The following is a 19,637-nucleotide window of genomic DNA, read 5'->3' as shown; positions in this document are numbered from 1 at the left end:
AGTGTTTTTCACATATAGTATTTTGCAGTATTTTTAAAATACAAAAATACACACCAATAAAGTATTTTGATACAAAATACAGAGCCATTTCCTTCAACCCAATAAAATAAAAATGACAAAATACTATTTTGTATTTGAAATACATATTACATGTTTCAGAAATCTTGACATGTCATTGACATTGGGTTGCAATATACAGGTAGTGGGCTCTCTGTTAATTTTAATGAGTAGGCCTAAGCCTAAAGTTACAGCATTTCTATCACAATTGACCAGACTTTGACCTTTGGTCTGCTTTTAACAAAATTCTGGCTATGATTGTTCCTTGTATTGCATCATGAGCCATCACTGTGCCTATTGCATTCTACTGTTGTTAGCCTTAAGCCTAGCTCAGTCATTATGTTATACCACATCGCCCTCCATTAGAAGTGCAATGAGCTGCATTGAGCATAATAAACTGCATTTAGAATTCCAAATTCATATTTCTAGGTATTTTGGTGAAAGTAACTCAAAAGTAATACAATAGTAGTGTAACGAGGGCTCGCACACATATCGACACATACAGACGCTAGGGGGAGCTTCGTAGAGAAAAAGCATCAGGCTTGCCTGGTGTCCCTTTAAATAACCTGTATTCCCATGAACACTCCAAAGTCTGTTTCAGTCAGTTTCTCAAGGCCCGTCTTTGTAGACAAGTTAGAAGGATGTGGGAAAGTATGTAGATGATAACAACCTGCTTTAGATGCTTTTATACATGTAAAACATGTTTACTGAAATGTAAGGTGTGAAATGTTAAAGACATGTCTTACTTCTCTGAAGACTTGAGACTATTCAATAAACAACTTCTCCTGGATCCCATCCAGTTTGGATGCTCAGTCTTGTTTGGATGTTTCATTTCCGTGTAGTTTGTTTCCAAATAGACTTATTTTTAACAGAGTGGTAACCATGGAGGTTAAAGCTGCAGTTGGCAAGTCTGACAGATTGAGGAGACTTAGCCCAAAATTTTAATGTTTACAACTCTCATGCCCCTCCCCCACTACCACCGAGTCGAGTCGAGTTTGTGCTCGTCAGTGTGCACCAGACTGTGATTGACAGTCAGATCTCACGCAGCCCTGCTCTGATTGGACCAGAAGAACCGGGAGCTGTGGATTTTTGCAAAACAAATAACAGCCTCTAGGTGGAGGTAGAAGTGTGGGTTTTTTTTCTAAAACCGGCTGATTTATGTTGTTCTGTCGGAGCATAGTGACGGTTTCAGTAAATATGATCAAAAACATCTTGCCAAATGCAGCTTTAATACAAACTTGCAAAGACTAAAATACTCTGTAAGTCTGTATGTTTTGTTAGTTATACCTGACTCGCCATTGCCTTCATGTATCCACAGTAACTTCATTCAGATTTACCTTGTAAGAAGTGCAAGTCTATCGCCTGAAAACATTTACCCTAACTTTGAAAGGAGGGAATGGTAGGCCTATTCCTACATTTTCAGATCAGAATTGAAATTCATAAAAATGACTAGTTCTCTCTCAGTTGAGTTCACTCTTTTTTTTTTTTAGTTCACTCATTAACCAATGGGAAGCCATCCCTGCATGATGTTATTGATTTTAACCAATCTCCAATCATCCATCTCAGGATTTTTTCTGTGGCCATTATGTTATATAAGGGCACACCACAATACATCAGTGCTCTTTTTCATTCTTCGGTGACTCTCGAACAACGAATGAACAAGCCTCCAACCTGCCTGCGAGTTTCAATCTGACCAGTGGGCCAGACTTAAGAGACCCCTTTTAACGAGCCGTCTCAGCGAGACCGAAGTCAAGAAGTCTTGTCCAAGGCTAGATCCAGCCTACAATGCAGCCTTAAAAGCGCTTAAAAGCAGCAATTATTTCCAAATATCTGACATGGCAGCAGACTATGGCAGAGACACCACCTCCATGTGACCGGGTTACCCTCCAATCAGGTGGGCATGACGGGTGTGTAGCTTGCCTGGATGCCGAGCACACCCCACTGCGCTGAGATGGAACTCCAGACGCTGCACTTAGCTCGCAGATCGCCACAGAGACGGTCTCTTTGGTGCGCAGAACTGCTCATAACAAGGATTCCTCCCACTCCTCATCCGTGCACATGCCTGGGGTGCTGAGAGCGGTGAGCTGCCAGTGGACCTGTTCGGACTTGGCGATGAAGTGATGTCACTGCTCACCTCCTCACCTCCCAGGTAGAAGAAGTGCCCCAGACTACTGACCCCAGCACCGACGACAGCCCCCAAGCTGACTCACACTTCCTCCGGGAGCCCCACGGCGTGTTGAGCCACATCCCCAGGCCGGCACCACCACCAGTGGCTGAGACCAGGATGGATGGTTCGCCCCACTAAGTATGACCGAACATTGCCTGCGATCCTGGACTTTACGCTGGAAATCTGGTGCTCTTGGCGCTGGTGCTGCTTCAGAGCTGCTCAGCCTTCTCATAGTATAAGTATACAGTAGTATAAGTATATATACTCTTTTGATCCCGTGAGGGAAATTTGGTCTCTGCATTTATCCCAATCCATGAATTAGTGAAACACGCTCAGCACACAGTGAGGTGAAGCACACACTAATCCCGGCACAGTGAGCTGCCTGCAACAACAGCGGCGCCTGGGGAGCAGTGAGGGGTTAGGTGCCTTGCTCAAGGGCACTTCAGCCGTGCTTACTGGTCGGGGTTCAAACTGGCAACCCTCCGGTAACAAGTCTGAAATGCTAACCAGTAGGCCACGGCTGCCCTCATTGCTCTGTGCCACAGACTGGCTCCTCCCTGCCCTGCAGTAGCCGCCCACCTCGCCCCACAGGGCCCATCGAGCAGCAGTAGGACCACCCTGCAGACAAATCAGATTCTCTAGCTGTCAAAGTGTACTGTATGTGTGTGTGGGGCAGTTGTGAAGGGCACTTAACACTGCACCCCTGCTCCATGTCTATGCTAGGGATGTCTTCTAATGCCCGGACGCTTCAGTGATCTTCACTTATCTCACCGAGCTGCGAATGGTGTTGGACTTCACTACGGGTGATGAAGTGCTCTGCACTACCCCAGGGCTGTGCCCTGGGTTTCCTGGTTGTACAATGGAATCATAAAATCTTTTCCAAAATGCCTGTTTCTGTTACTTATTGCTTCATTACAATCCATTTATCCACCATGGCACATTTCAATTCTTGGCTTTAATTTTTGGACTAGCCTCCGTTGCTGCTATCATTAACAATTTGATCATTCTCCCTGGCGACCCTCGCTGATTTCTCTAAATTTGTCCCAATCAGCTTTTTCTAAATCCATCCTTCCTCCCTAATATCATTTTCAGTTCCATTCCTGTATGAATTTAGCCTGGCGGGGCCATCCTATATCATTGAAATGTATAGTCTGGAATCGAACCATTCACCTCGCTTAATCCAAGGGGCGGGCAGAGAATTGTCTTTCAAACTGCCTAGGCATGCAATAGGCCAGCGCTACGACCATATCCGTATCCGGTCAGCAAAACGGCAAATACATCCTTCTTCGAAAGGAATTACTTAAGTGCATTGTGTTGCTCAACTTTCAAAGAAAAGCACAAGTCCAACTCCTCCAAAGTTGGCGCAGCGCCCGATTCAAACAACCGCTCTTCGTTAGCCATAGCCACCTTCCTTGTTGTTCACCGTCACAGGACTGTCGTTATCCTGTTAAGCCCGCCTTAAGACTCTCTAACAAAATAGAGCGCTGTGATTGGATGAAGTCCACAGCGTCAGCCAATAGAAATCCCTATGGTTTGATACTAGACGTACAGGCTGAGCAAATTTCTAGGCTAGTATGAATTAATATCATTACCTATAGTGCTTTCCCTTAATACTTCCCAACTACATTTTGCTATTGTTTTTGTAACTAACGCAATATCCACCGCAGATTCGGAAAGCATATAATATCTGGTTTAACATACCTTCTATAAAACCTTTTAAATTCTTGTACATTTGCAGCAAGGCTTCTGGCAATCTATAATGTATAATGAATCTATAATTACTTTTTTATTGATTTATAATAAATCATTTATTTATTGGCACAGGGATTTCCATTCTTAGGATAAAGGGGTGTTGGCATTTATTTGCCGATAGATAGATCAGAATTTAACGGTGGTTGCATGTGATTGGTTTGTTGAAATTCACTTCACCAGAGAGATGTCGCCCATTTCAGAGTCCATTTCTTAACATAGCTTTCCGCCGGGAGATATCACACTCAAACTCGGGCCCATTGTGTGGGGATGGTGGGTATCTTAGAATACATACATGCAGTTCATTATTTTGTTGCCAAGTTTTCCTTTCTAACTTTGGCTGCTGCTGCAACTGTATTGCTTTTAGTCTGAACTATATTTTCTATTATCATTGTTTGTTTTTCTGTAGTGTAGGTGGCTATACCTCTCCATATTTGCAGTTGGTCATCTGGTGCCAACAAAGTCCAACACCGCTCCTTTTAACACAATGTAGGAATTCCCCTTTTCATCAATTTGAACAGACTGGGTACCATTTAGGTGGTGCCTAACTCGTCTAAAACCAACAAAAAGGATCATGCTCCTGCCCATGACAACGAGATATATTGCAATACTAACACTTTCAATTCAAAGTGAATTTGAAGCCATTATCTGAAGGTAAAATTACTACTTTGTGTTGCTATAATGTACTCATAATCCACTGGGGAAAATCTGGGTTGATTTAGCGAGTTGAAGCACTGTCGTGACAAAACTTGACAGTGGTTAAGCTTTGTCCAACCAGCTAACAAAAAGATAACCTGAGCATGTTGCACTTGCTACCAATAGTAGTTGCATAAATTGCAGAGAATGTTTGAAAGCCATATTGGTGGGACCCACTTCATACTGCTTAACATTTCTGAGTAGGCTATAACAGCAGTAGCCACCACTTAGCATGTACTATATGGTATTGTTCATGATAAAGGCCTACCATTGGAAATCCTCCCCATGATAAGAATTGCTCTTAATGCAACATTAATGATATAACTGAGCTGATGACACAGGCACACAATCAATGTGACAGCTCACAGAACTAGAACAAGTATTGTGGAAATTCAAATTCAAACTGTAGACAAGGAAAAAGAGTTCATTGTTTATGATGAACAGGATTAAGTTTTAGGCCTACTTTTTGATATGACTTGTGAATGTAAGGTGAAAAAAAAAGGGTAAAATAATGTTATTACCAATCACAAGCCTTCACTGCAAAACTCACCTGAGAGTTCAAAATGACTGCACAAGGGCTATCTTTTAATGTATACATGATATGCATATGTTAAACATTGTTAGGCTATTTTTGTAGCAACAAAAACATGGGCATGGCTTGAGACTCTTTCCATGAAGACCCTACCAACATGGCTGACGTAAATTATTGCCTGGCTGATGCGCACCCTGGTGGTCATTTTGGGCATAGTGCTGCAAAAGTAGGCCTACGGCAAATGGAAGAAGGATAGGCTGTGGGGAAAGGTTAGGCTGCTAGTCAGACACAGATGCCGGTTGTTGAAATGGCACATCATGGCCATCCCTGCCACATATTGCAGTCCACTGAAAATTCGCGGTCTCTTTCAATTTTGTTATCGCACCAAATTGCAGATGACGTGGAATATTGCGGACAGGCGTGAGTTCAGCTGCTCGGTGGCTACAAGGTAAATCATCGCTTCAACCATGCGAGGGAATACCAGAGTGCCTCCATGCGGGGTTTAATGGGTAGTACAGATTATATGAAAATAATCTGAGTTGAGCACATGAATGGAAATGTTAATTAAATTATGGAGACTGTTTAAAGCGATCTTTCGACTGTCGTTTGCTTTTCGCGAGATAGGCGTAAGCTATAGACTAGGCTATTGCACTTAATTGCCCGTTTGAACAGAACACAAACAAAACGGATATTAGCCTACACTTACAATTTACGCTATGGTAAAATATCTAGTTAGCCCGTTGGTTAGCACGTTGCTGGCCCTAAAGTTCTTTCATTTTTTATGTTTGAGGACCGGGCACCCATTACATTATATATATTATGCGGGCACCGTCCTTTCATTCATTGATGCCATAACGTAAACGACGTAGCCTAAGCACAAGAGCAAGTGACTACAGTGTTAACCCATCAGTCAAGTGTTATCAGAGAATGTCTAATAGGAAGACGGGCTCTGGTGTTATCCAATTAACGCTGTAAAATATTGAACAGGACATTACATGACTGTTTTGACCATAGCCTACAGTGGTGTAGACAGATTGAGGCTTTGCCAGGTTCTAAATTAACTCCTCCTTGAGTAAACTAGGCTTGGCTTAATTCACCCCGGCCAAGGTATAGCCTATGAGACTACAAAAGAGTGGTTGACAGTGACAGAGCTTTATTCTTTTAGGTTGTCCATTACACAGATTGTCTAACATAAAAAAAATAATGTATGTTGTATTAATCAATTTCCAAACCTGTATTACACATGTTAACACAACAGTAGAGTATACAGAGAACAGAAAGAGAAGAGAAATAAGAGGTACTGGTACAAAACTGTGTGTTTACAGGTATGAGAGGGCAGCGCAGAGAGTGACCTAAATAAATGCCATTTTCCCACATAGCCTATGTCCAGCCTGTAAGCCAGCCTGAATTTACCGCACCACAAAATTTGAGAGAGGGACATTCAGTCTTGAGATGGTCCATTGAGGTTAAGATGTGTTTTAGGCCAATCAAATTGTTTGGGTGGACTTTATACAACGTTTTTGTGGATCTTTGCCAGCCTGCCGCTGGAGAAGCGAGATGTTTAGATTCCGCTATCGTGTCTGTTATACAAGATATTGACAGGGCATTAACTTTAAAAGATGATTGAGGTATTTGACATATTAAAACTTTGTGGGCAGGGTAAATTTGGGCTGGGTTGAAACACACCCCATAATAAAATCCAAATGGCGTGTTACCGAACTCTCATAAGAATTAAGGTCTGGCTATGCCAGGCTAACATATATTATGTTTATTCTGGCATGTATTTCTGTGTGTGGATTTGTAGTTATCCTGCTGCAGTTCTGTCTGGCACAGCAATTGCCCGGCAGATCCATAAAGAGATACAGGCCAGTGTGGAACAGTTAGTGGCTCAAGGAAACAGACGACCTCACCTGGCCGTGATCCTGGTAGGAGATGATCCAGCGAGCAGAGTGTACGTCAGAAACAAGACCAGAGCTGCCTCATTGCTAGGTAACGCCCAGATACAAATAAACACACGTGCACACACACACACACACACACACACACACACATGGTACTCACCCAAACATGCCCATCTGTTCTCGCTGTCGTTTTCTACTTCCCTTTGCAGGCATCTCCAGCAGTGCTCTGCTGCGACCTGCTGGTGTGAGTCAGGCAGAGCTGCTGGATTTGATCGATCAGATGAACAGAGACTGGAGAGTCAGTGGCCTACTGGTGCAGCTGCCACTACCAGGTTTCTCTCTCTCTCTCTCTCTCTCACACACACACACACACACACACAGACAACACATGAACACTGTGTGTGACATGGTATATTATCCATATTTTAAGTGTAGATAATACAAATGATGACAAAATTATCATCTTTCTGTGTCGTCAGTGTCTTCATAATACTTTCTTTGTCTTCATAATACTTGGGTGTGTATGTGGAAGACCCTGCAATGAGTAGTTTTGAAGGTGTGAGAGTAGCACAATAACGAGAGGGCTATGTCTGTGCATGTGTGTAGGGCACATTAATGAGAGGGCTGTGTGCAACGCCATTGCCCCAGAGAAGGATGTTGACGGGTTTCACATTGTGAACATTGGGAAGCTTGTGCTGGATCAAAGAACAATGGTTCCGGCAACACCCGCAGCTGTGTGGGAGATCATCAAACGCACAGGTACCACATGTACACACAAAAGACACACTAAGAGGAGTGGAATGATGCTATTCAAAAACACATTGCCACTCTAAGTAGATAACCCTTATAATTTGTTGCAACCAAAAGCATTAAGCCTCCCAAATAGTTATCATTGTCAACTATTTTAATTCAATCTGTCTCATGCCCTTATGATATTGATGACGGTTGTGTGTGTACGTGACCTTTAGGAGTGGCCAAAAGCTAGATAAGTCTTGGGGCCCTATTTTAACGATCTGAAACGCACGGTCTGAAGCGGATGGTTTAAATGCGTTTAGGGTGTGGACAGTCCAAAATTGTTATCTTAACGCCGTAATAAGTTCGCCAGACACCAGGGGCCGTATTCACAAAGCCTTTTATCTTACCACTAGGAGTACTTCTAAATCGCACTAAAAGATTTTAGCTAGGAGTTTTCTCTTAAAAGTTATTCACAAAGCCTTTCAGACCTACTCTTAGTAAGGAAAAATGACAACTCCTAAACTAAGAGTGAGTCTTCGTTGCTATGGTTGACATGCGGGAATGATTCCAAACACCTCCCTTACGATGATGAGTGACAGGTGTCAGGTCTGAGAATGAGTGCGAAGTAGTGCGAAGGACGGAAGATGATGAATAAGCTGAACCGAATAAAAAAGTCCTAGCCTAAATGAATAAAGAGTAAGGCAAAACAAAACAGCCTAATGAAACATGCGGATTGATGCAGTATCTTTGCAACATTATTAAATTAACCTCACCATAGCCTATGCCTACGTTTGCAAAGAGGAGAACATTTTAATTTGATTCACAATGAAACGTTACATTTAATTTACATTTTGACGATGAGTAGTTTTGGTTGATGTTGGTGGCATTATTGCATCCCTTTTATGCCTACAATGCAAAATTGTTCCCTCGCGATTGGAAGCTGTAGCCGCATACGCATTTCAAAACATCACGACGTGAAATGCCACAAAAAGGGTTTGTGAATAGGTCTTAGTGAGTTAGGAGTCCTCTCGACTTCTTTTAAACTGAAGTGGAAAAAAAATAGAAGTCCTAAAGTTAGGAGTGACACGCCCATTATGTTTAGGAGTTGCTCCTAATTTCGCCAGTTAGGAGCTACTTAGCCTTAAAATTCTTTGTGAATACGGCCCCAGGTGCATTGTTCAACATGGTTGTTCATATGTTTCTTAATCAGTCATGGGTGTGTTTTTGGGCGTAACATCCATTAAACCAATGAGAGTGACATCTGTCATTCTCTTTAACCCTTAGAACCCGATTGACGCAAAGTGCTAGCCTAGAACATTTACATTTGCTGCCTCTAGCAACTCTCCGTTGGCTTGTGAGCTCCAGTAATCGAAACTCAAATGAAATCGTGTATAGAGTCATTAGGTGGGCTTAACATAATGATTGATGGCAGAGTTGCAACTTTGGCTTGAATTCCCTGCTACTTGAAAACAAATAAGATGGATGTTGCTGTTGGCGAACAGTGTGACACGAGTTAAGCTTTTATTAAGTTGGCAAACGTTTGAACTAGCCAACTAGCTCTGCTGGTGGGAAACGCATGGGACTCATAGCGCTGCCGCTGTCCTATTGTGTGCAGAGGGAATTTGAAAGAGACACTGATTATCCCGCACCTCGGACTGAGCACTGCGAATGGTGAGTGCCCAGACCCTACATTTTAATGTGGGTCTGGCTCGTCAGGCTAGCAAAGTGCGTCAAAAAACACACCCTTTCTTCTCTGTCACATTGCTCCGGATTGTTCATCGCAGCGAGAGGAAACCTTTATTGCGTCGAATTGCATCGTATTTACAGTCTATACTTCTCTGCGTTCACCTGCGCACCCATTACTCTCGTCAGATGAAATAGGAGACACAGCGCTATCCATTGGTACCAAGTATATCGATCCTTCTGGGTTATAAAAACAGACGAAGTGACCGCAAAATAATAACGTCATGCACAAAAACCAACGCTGCACACCCATTACTCTCGTTTGAATTACTCCCGAACCCGTGATCGGATAGATGTCAGAGGAGACACAGAGCTATCATTTGATACCAAGTACATCCTTCTGGGTTATAAAACAGATTAAGTGACAGCAAAATAATAACTTAATATAGCTCAACTTAGCCCATATTTTTCTGTGCTTTTGTGGCAAAGCATGTCCATAATTCAACGCACGTGTTTCTCTATGGCAAAGCATGTTCATAAACCGGTTTTGAAATCCTAGCAAATTCCTACATGGCATCCAATTCAAGGCTCACATTGCATCCCAATTTGTTTGACAAAGAAACACCTTTTTTGCCTTTACTTTGTTCATGGCAATGCAGTAAAAAGTTGTTGAGAATCATGAGTGCACACACAGACAACACGTGTCACAGATATGGAGCGCAGAAAGCTAAATTAAAAACAAAAATGGCATTTTATTTTTAAGACATTATGTCTGTAAATTGCTCAGCCACCATGGTTCTTATATTACCAGATTCAGGACAGTCTGGCCTATACATACATGAACGTCATGTCCAGCTGGCAGCTTGCAGTCAAAATATAATAATTTTTATATTACGCCTTTTGTATTTTTATTATTTAAAAATCAAAATTAAATCAATGCAAGTATTAATACATGGAATGTGTTAATGGCAGAAAAAACAAAACAATATATAGCTACAGTATATGTGTGTGGCACTTACAATGACCAGGATAAATGCTTCGAACTAAAGGTAGTGAAAATGCCCTTAAAAGAGTCTAGGGTTCTAAGGGTTAAGAGCAAGGAGCGCAGCATCAAACAGCACATCAGTATTTTGACAGTCTGCGCATCTGAAGGAATCTGATTGCACGCGAGACCATGTATGCAACACCAGGATTCCACTAAACCTGTCAGAACATAGATTGGGAATCAAGAGCAGATCCAGTCAAACTCGCAAATTTATTAGCAACAAATTTATTAGCACTAAATCAACCGGCAGGCAAAAACACAGTCCAGGAACGGGCAGAGTTCATAGGCAGACAGGCAGTCAGGTACAGGCAAACAATCCAGACAGGGCAGGCAGAGGACTTGGTCAGAGACAGGCAGAGTTCACAAGCAGGCAGGCAGACAGGTCCAGGCAAACAATCCAAAACGACAGGCAGAAGGCTTGGTCAAAACAGGCAGGGTCCAGAACTGGTAGAAAAGTTAGTCTTTTACTCACAAAGTAAGTCAGGCAACAAGCCGCATAAACTGTGACGATCCGACAAACTAAACTAAAAAGGCAGGGTTTAAATACCCAACTGATTGACACAATAAGGGACAGGTGAACAGACAAAATGGAGGGAAAAGAACAAAGACAGAAAGTTGCCCAAATAAGGTTATGGGCGTGGCACTGGGCACATGACAGCACATTGCTAGATCCAGAGCCATAGAAAAAGAGAGTTGCGACCAGAGAATGTCTAATAAGGGGACAACTGCCACTCACGGAAAACTTCCGGTTTCTGAACTGGTTGCAGTTCCTTCTGTGGTTCCACATGAGGGCGCGCGTCCACGAGTGCAGAATGCATGGAGGTCTATGGAGCTGTACCCATCAAAATCCACTTTTCTCGGGATATAATTTTTTTTCAAGTAATTGGAATATTGTATTCGAAAGGGGAGGCAAAGAAAATACACTTGGTTGAGTATTATATTTTTTAAAGTCACTTAATTGTTCTAAAGAGCCTTTCAAACGTGTCAATGACGTCATTCATTAGCACAATACTAGCGTGTTATGGGCAACAACGACCCAACCTGTAAGAAATCAAAAGGACATAAGTACTCGTTCATTCAACTTTTGACCTATAACCCATGTTGAAGTTATACAAACTACAATCAAATCTGAGATTTGTCAACGACAATCAGGTGAAAGAGACAAATTTAGCCGTCTAGCTCCATTGACTCCCATTCATTCTGCACTCATGGCGATCGCCCCCAGTGGAACTCTGGTGGAACTGCAACCAAAATTCGGTACAATGGGACTTAATACGGAGTGGCCAGGCTCTCCGTAGACGGGCTCTGGTTGCGACACTCTTTGAAGTCGCCGACACGTGGTTCACGTACGCGGTCACGTGGTTCACGTACGCTTCAACAGTTCCAAACAGCTCTTTGCGTGCAGTGTTATTTCAATGGGATAGACAGCAGCGAGTGCGTTATTGAACGGGAAACATTACAAAAGCCAAAAACGAGTGTTATTACGTGTTAGCATGCTTACATTATAGTGTCAATTACATATTGCGAGTATAATTGGTCTTACAATAATCAAAGTTGTGTGGTAGATTTGGGGGGGGGGGTGGTGGCACCTTCAACATCAATCTAAAACATGTTCTTTGGTAGTTCTAACATTGAACGTTTGTTTCGTTGCTGGACATAAGCTGTTATTGGATTCCTACATTTGCCTTTATCACGCTACATTTACTTTACTTACATTGTCAAAACGTAGGCTATGCATTTTGTATCCTTTTTGTGTGTGGACATTAGATCCAGTGTCCTTTTCAGTTCGTTTGGTGAGATGAAGATGAAGGTGCCCCCCCCAAATCTACCACACAACTTTGATTATTGTAAGACTAGCAATAAACGTCTATCAAATATATAAATATATGAATAGCATTCAGTAGCCTAACAGCTTAAATTTTAAAAGTTTGATCAATGCATTAAATCTGTTAAGATCTTTTAAAGAAATAGCATAAAGGTGGCCACCACACAGCCTTGCTAACATTTTAAGACTAGCCATAAACATGTCAAAAACACATAGGCTAAATAAGAATCAACAACAACTTAAATGTGAAAGGTTTGATCAATACTGCAAGATAAGACACCCACTGTTTCAATAACACACTTGTAACTCAATAAGCAATAAACTGTTTCAACAAAATACTTATAACTTATATTTCAGCCGGCTGGTGAGACTACAGCATGAAAAGGATGACTGATACATGTTTGGTTTTTTAATAGATTTTTTATTAAGTTTTCAATTTGTGTTTAAAACAAGAGCAGGAACAAATGCAAAAAAGACTGGGAGGAAGGTATGGTGACACTGCAACATAAAAAGGAGGTCTGACACTCATTTAGGTTTCCAAAAAATAAAGATTTCAGTTTCCAAAGTTTGAACAACAATTGTGTGTGAACTACACAAAAGACACAATGTGGAAGGAATGGATAGCTCTCCATACTCTACACCTATAAGAGGGAAATGGTAAAGCAAGAGGCCATCTCCAGCAAGAGTTTTACAAAGGCTACCCATACACAGCCAACCATTTGCAAAGCTGGGGGTGCCACAAGTCCACACAAAAACTATAACAATAACAACATGAAGAATAATTTTGTTGGAGATTACTTTCAGAGTGACCTATGCCCTATTAACCTGACTACACTTTTCAGTTATCCAAAAAAAGACATTTGTCCTACTTACAAAGATCACTGACCTAATGAAAGGCAATGCCCTCTTGTCACGTCAGTCTCTTCCATGCAAACTCCGCTATGTATTCGCTATGTATATGTTTTATCTACCACTCTGGCTAGATCAACAAAACAAAGAACTGTCATCACATTGACAGGTAGGGGGAGACAAAAACTAAAGTCCAGGTGAGGATCCTGACAAAACCGTGCTTAACTAAAACATGTGTGACTAACAGAGTATAGCCTACATGCATCTGCACTCGCCTATTATTCGAACTCCTAGGCAAACAAGTCTAGTGTCGCGCTTGGCGCTACGTTGCACTGGGTGTAACACATAGGGCCCTTGATGTTCTGCTCCATCTCCACCTTGGTACTTACGACCCTACATTCCTTTCGTTGCCCCTGTCCTGACGTGTTGCTGGTATCAAATTCAAAATGAACTTATGACCGCCGCTAGCGAAGCGACACCGAACCACCGGGGCACATGAAATTTGGTGGGTATGTAGCCCCACTAGACTGTTACGGAAAAATTTCGTTTGATCCCGGGGGCCACTTCCCCCCTGCGCTGGGCCCCCGAAACCCAAAAAATGCAGTTTTTAAAATAACTACCTGAACCGAGGATGAAGAAATTTTTATGGTATGTTGGTCTCAAGGGCCCACATCAACCTAGCCCATAATCACTCATTTGCGATTTACACCCCCCCGGTAAAAAATGAAAATGCAATATCATTCTGCTTTAATTGCCCCTCTCTTCAGTTAAGATGTTCAGAACTGCACCAAATTTTATGTGTATGATTAACCTGACATTCTCTGGGGGTATGCCAAATTAAGTTATGTGTACATTTAGTGACTGTACACTCATTGGCCTGTAGATGGTGGTGCACACATATACACACGCGCAAACACACACACACAGGCACGCACCTACCATCAGTATCAGCAATTACAATGGCCGATACATAATTACAAATTCAGTAGGATTAAAGGAAAACCAAATATTCGTCATAATAATTTGGCTGCATTTCCAGTATTGGCGTCACATAATCGTTTGTCCACCAGATGGCGCATCGTTGCAGTGAGACGTAATTTTGTTGGAAGTTAATCTAAAGTGGGTTGGAAAGACACTACGCTTCCTACAAGGACAAGACTGTAGTTTACCGCAGAGAACGTATAATAAGGGTAGGATGATTTCTGCATTACATGTAATTCCCATTTCTTCTTGAAGCCGAAATAAATCTGAGAATGTTTATCGGACATGCTTGGTTTTTACTGCAGGTAGGCTACGTTAATCTTAAGTTATATCAATAGCCTAGAGTAGGTAAAATAATGTTACCGTTAGCATTGGTTGAGTGATGGAGGCCAATTTGATTATTGATGTATTTGTAGAAAACCATAAATGCGGTTATAGGCTACCAAGAAAATTGATAACAGCACTAATTGCATCTTTCGACTATCATCTCATTTGCTTATGACCATAACCTAGGCTACTAACAGGAGCTAAGTGAGTTAGCCACAACACGCGTTCAGCATGCGTGATGGTTTTCTAATGGAAAATATAGGCTACCTGAAAGATAACCTGTCTATGATGCATCCTAAACACCAGGCTGGGACATTTAGCTCAAAGTCTCAAAAAGCATCCGAGTCAACGTTCATTCCCAAACACCCATATAGGCTATATCCAGTGCGTGGATATCTCAATCGCAAAATTAAACAATATTTCTATCGGGTGCCTATGGACTAGGCTGGGTGAACTCAGCCTGATCTGCCGGCGATTTCTTTTTCGATTTCTTAAAAGATTGAGCTTGGTTTGGCGAAAGCCAGACTAACCATGGACCTCATAGTTGCAAAATGAAAGGGAACATGAATTAGCCTATTATTTGCACGAACACTAACGGACGGCAGCTCTTCAACTTGGCCCGTTAAAATGTGTATGAACAGTCTAGCAACGCATTTCATGAAGGCCCTTTTGGACATGCACCACTGGGTAAAACTGCATTTTGTTTTAGACTACTGGTATTTAATTTGTGCATTGACAATAAAGCTGAATATCATATGAACTAGATTACTAAACTTATGCACATGTAGAAGAAGAAACATTTACAAAAATCCATGACATGACCTCTCTTCTTGATAGCTGTTGAAAACTGCATGGAACTGAGAGGGATTGTTTTGTTTAATAATAAATAAATAAATACAGTATGCTGCTACCTTCTGCTTTTCCCAAATACAATAGCCTACAGGTGTACTGTAAGTGACCTTTCATCAATCCAGTTGCAATGGATGAACTGTGATGAACTGCCCTACTTGTGATTGTTTAGAGATTTTAAAGGTTTTATAACAATGCTACAACTTTTTTGGCTATTCTACAATCTATTCACCTTTGCAGCGCCAGTAGGCTACTTTCTGTGCAGCCGCGCACACGCAAACAAGCATACACAAAAGTGTCAAGAGTGGGGGATGGAGTAAAAGATGGAGACAAATTGATTAGTGTGATTTATTTTCACGGAACGGATGTACAGGACTGAGCGGCGGTCATATTTTGTACCGCTATGTGGTACATCTAGTATTTTCCATGTAATAGTCACATTTTCAAGTTTCAACATTTGATATATTATCTTTGCCCTTTTTGCAATTAAATATAGGTTTATGAGATTTGCAGATTTTTATATCTGTTTTATTTACATTTTACACAACTTTTCTGGTAATGAGGTCGTAGTATGTGTAAACACTGTAACTGTGACGTCTTATTGACGGCCAATATCAGGAAATTACAAGCAAACATGGACAACTGAGAGGAAAGTAATGTAAAGGAAAGCTATAGAATCGCAACGCCACGCAATCTTATACATATACATATCTGAGTATCATCTGAGTGGGGGCATGCATGCAAAACCCTCAAGGAGAGAGTAATGTAAAAAGACCTAAAATGTATGAGAAAATGCTTTGTCTTAGGATGTGTATTTCTGTGTAGGCATTGAGACAGTGGGCAAAAATGTGCTGGTGGTCGGACGCTCCAAGAACGTGGGAATGCCGATTGCAATGCTGCTGCACTCAGACAGAAACCATGAGCGTCCTGGAGGTGAGACAAGTTCACTGATGCTTACTCAGAACATTTATACATTAACAATCTATTTCTTATAGTTATAGTTTACATGGGCATATAATAATCATGGGTTCATTGCTGTCAGAACATAATATCTATGGTCAAAGTGTTCCATTAATATTCTATCATAGCAGGAAAAGGTACAGAATAGTGGGAATCATTGCATTAGCATGAATGGCATGAGAGTAGGCATTAGGTTCATATTTAAATGGTATTGTATCTCTTTACCATTTACACCTTAATTGATGTGTAAAGATAGATAGACTAGATAGACAATGTACTCAACAATTGCCAAGTGTTTATTATCAAATATTCTTGCAGTTGTAATGTAAAAGCAACTTGATATGAGAGGGGCCAACCTTTAGTGGTGTGAAAGCAACTGTTGATTTACCTGAGAGTTTGTGTCTACCTAGAATTGTTTTCAGTTCAAGTGTATGGTGACAGTAACATTTTTACGTTGCTGGTAAGCCACCCTCAAGCCTAGCTGTAGACATTTGGCTGTAGGCTAATTGAGAAAGATGATGCTACTAGTATCTCTCTGGTACATGTGACTTAATGAATCGTAGTCCAAATGAATGTGAAGTATGAAGTTCTGAAAAATGCTTAGTCAAGGAAGGACCATACCCTGTTCTGCCAGAGGGTGTGCAATTAGGATTCATTAATGCAACTATCATGGTGTTAAGTTTGGTCTTGTCAACCTCTAACAGCAGCTGTTGCTGTAAAACCTAACAGAATAAAATCACACCCAGGCAGTGTATGCAAAACGGTAAGGCTCAAAGCATGTTTAGACAAGTGGTGCTGGCTCTGGGGGTAAATAGTCTTCGCTGTACTATGTCACTTGGCGTTGGGCTGCAGGTGCCGCGATACTTTGTACTTTATCATGTTTTGTGTTGAATAAGGATGTCTATCCATGAATCTGATAAGTAGAGAGATAAGGTGATGTGTGGAGAAATCCTGTAGCCTACTCATCAGGTTAAGACAAGTTCAATTGAGCAAGATCATACAGGCACATAGTTCTATATTTCAGCCAGGGATTTATTTAATGTTACATTTTTGAGAAAAAGATCTCAAGAGAAATGCTTTGACGCTAAACTTTTCTATGACAGCTTATTGATGTGCATTATGAAGGAATGGTTTGGCAGTACATTCAGAAAGTATTCAAACCCGCTCACTTTTTTACATTTTGTAAGGTTGCGGTGAGGGATGATACCAAGAAATTGACCCTGGTACATGATTGGTCAGAAAATACTTCTACAGACATAACCATGGCATGTGGTCATATGGTCACATGCATCGGTGTGTCCAAAGTACAGTAGGCATCGCTTTCAAATGGCCACTTCAGTCGCGCATTACGAGGCGTGAAGCTGCGTAAAGCTTTAGTACCACTTTCAGCCACTGTGCGTCACTCTGCCACTGTACATCGCTCTGTCAGTAGCCTGACTGCCGCCCCTTCTGAAAAAGCAGGAGGCTACCTTTAAACATAATTGTTACCGAGAGGAATCCCAGCCTACGAATTCAATAACAAAATAAATCATGCATAATTAAACATTACCTCGGTTAAGGCTAATTGGGTATGGCTTAAGGCTTGACTACATGGTGGTAGCGAATATCGAAATCTGCTTTTGATAGCCTACCGGTGCCGCTCCACAAAACGAAAAAATATCTTAATTTGCTGTCTATGTTATTGTCAGTGTTGGGGGTAACGCAACTATGCAAATCAAAACAGTGTCTTAATTTGCCCTACTTCTTGACTGCAATGTAGTCAATTGACTGCTTGACATGTCATTTTTATTTTTCTGTACAATAAACAAATACATCTGCTTTATGCCGCAGAATTACATTCATATTTGGCTGACTGCAGACGCGCCACTTCCCTCCCCATATTCCAAGATTAAGATAGTAGCCTATACAAAAAGCACTTCATACTATTATAAAAATTTGTTAAAACGAATAGCTATTTGCAATTTGACAAAACACTGGTCCTCATTTTGCGAATGCGAGGACGATAAGAGCCTATTGCATTTAGTTAGATGTCCAAGTCACGCATAATGTTTGAAAACCACTGGCTCGTAATCACAATAATTTAACACACGACAGTTGGATAGCCTACTTCATCATGTCCCCATGCCTACATTTTTGTGAGTAGCATAGAGATTGTTAAAAACAATAAAGTATGGCTCTCCGTTTGGGACATCGAAAACTTATATTTTTAATAGGGTAGACTACCATCGGAGATTAATTCAAGTCATATTAATTAGAGGTGTGTCTGATTAGTCCCATATAGGATAAGTATTCTGCATTGGTTTGGGATAATAGGATAATTATTTTATTTTGGTTTGGAGTCCCTAGGTCACACGGCTTATTGAAAAAAGAGACCATTCCTTATGGGAAATAATGTATTTTCTTTAAAATATTCATATAAAATACATTGTGCATACAGTGACTATAAGAAGAGGTGTGTCTTATTAGTCTCATAAAGGATAACTATTCTGCATTGGTTTGGAGTCATTAGGTCACATGGCTTGCGATGTATTGAAAAAAAGGAAACCATTCCTGATGGCAAATAATGTATTTTCTTTAAAATATTCATATAAAATACAGTGTGCTTACAGTGACCATAAAAAGAGGTGTGTCTGATGAGTCCCATATAGGATAACTATTCTGCATTGGTTTGGAGTCACTAGGTCATATGGCTTGGGAGGTATTAAAAAAAAGGAGACAGTTTCTTATGGGAAATAATGTATTTTCATTAAAATATTCAGATAAAATATAGTGTGCATAGAGTGGCAATAATAAGAGGTGTGTCTGATGAGTCCCATATAGGATAACTATTCTGCATTGGTTTGGAGTCACTAGGTCACATGGCTTGGGAGGTATTGAAAGAAAGGAGTCTGTTTCTTTCTATGAAATAATGTATTTTCTTTAAAAAAATCATATAAAATACAGCGTGCATTAGGGGTGAACGATTTTGGAAAAAAATCTAATTGCGATTTTTCTCACCAATATTGCGATTGCGATGCGAAATGCGATTATTTTTAAGCTCTTTATCTTCTGTCTTATTCAACAAAGACAAGCAATATATTATTCTATAGTATGACCAACACAAAATTAGATAAGTTAAACATAAACTGTTCTTTCCTGGAGCCCAGGCCTATGTTATGATGGCATTAAGTCATTGAATAAGATTGATGAATGAAATATTTTTTATTTAACTATTTTAATCACATTAGTAGACCTATTGTTGAACTTCCAGCCTTGTAAACATTTAATGATTCTGATTCGTT

General features: G+C 40.9%; 1 protein-coding gene across 1 annotated transcript in view; it reads left to right on the top strand.

Moving 5' to 3' along the window:
• The first annotated feature begins 3,770 nt into the window (after positions 1–3,770).
• Positions 3,771–19,637, top strand: part of mthfd2l (methylenetetrahydrofolate dehydrogenase (NADP+ dependent) 2 like) — a 38,176-nt gene continuing 22,309 nt past the window's right edge. Inside the window, exons 1-5 of the mRNA XM_048243453.1 lie at positions 3,771–5,649; positions 7,006–7,190; positions 7,312–7,434; positions 7,709–7,861; positions 16,222–16,329. Of these exons, the coding sequence (XP_048099410.1) occupies positions 5,519–5,649; positions 7,006–7,190; positions 7,312–7,434; positions 7,709–7,861; positions 16,222–16,329 (700 nt within the window). The 5' untranslated portion in view covers positions 3,771–5,518. The remainder of the gene's footprint in view (positions 5,650–7,005; positions 7,191–7,311; positions 7,435–7,708; positions 7,862–16,221; positions 16,330–19,637) is intronic.

This window comes from Alosa alosa, chromosome 5 (genome assembly GCF_017589495.1).
Source record: "Alosa alosa isolate M-15738 ecotype Scorff River chromosome 5, AALO_Geno_1.1, whole genome shotgun sequence".
Taxonomy (NCBI): domain Eukaryota; kingdom Metazoa; phylum Chordata; class Actinopteri; order Clupeiformes; family Clupeidae; genus Alosa; species Alosa alosa.
Note: the sequence above shows the minus strand (reverse complement) of the source record. Positions and strands in the feature narration are given on the sequence as shown.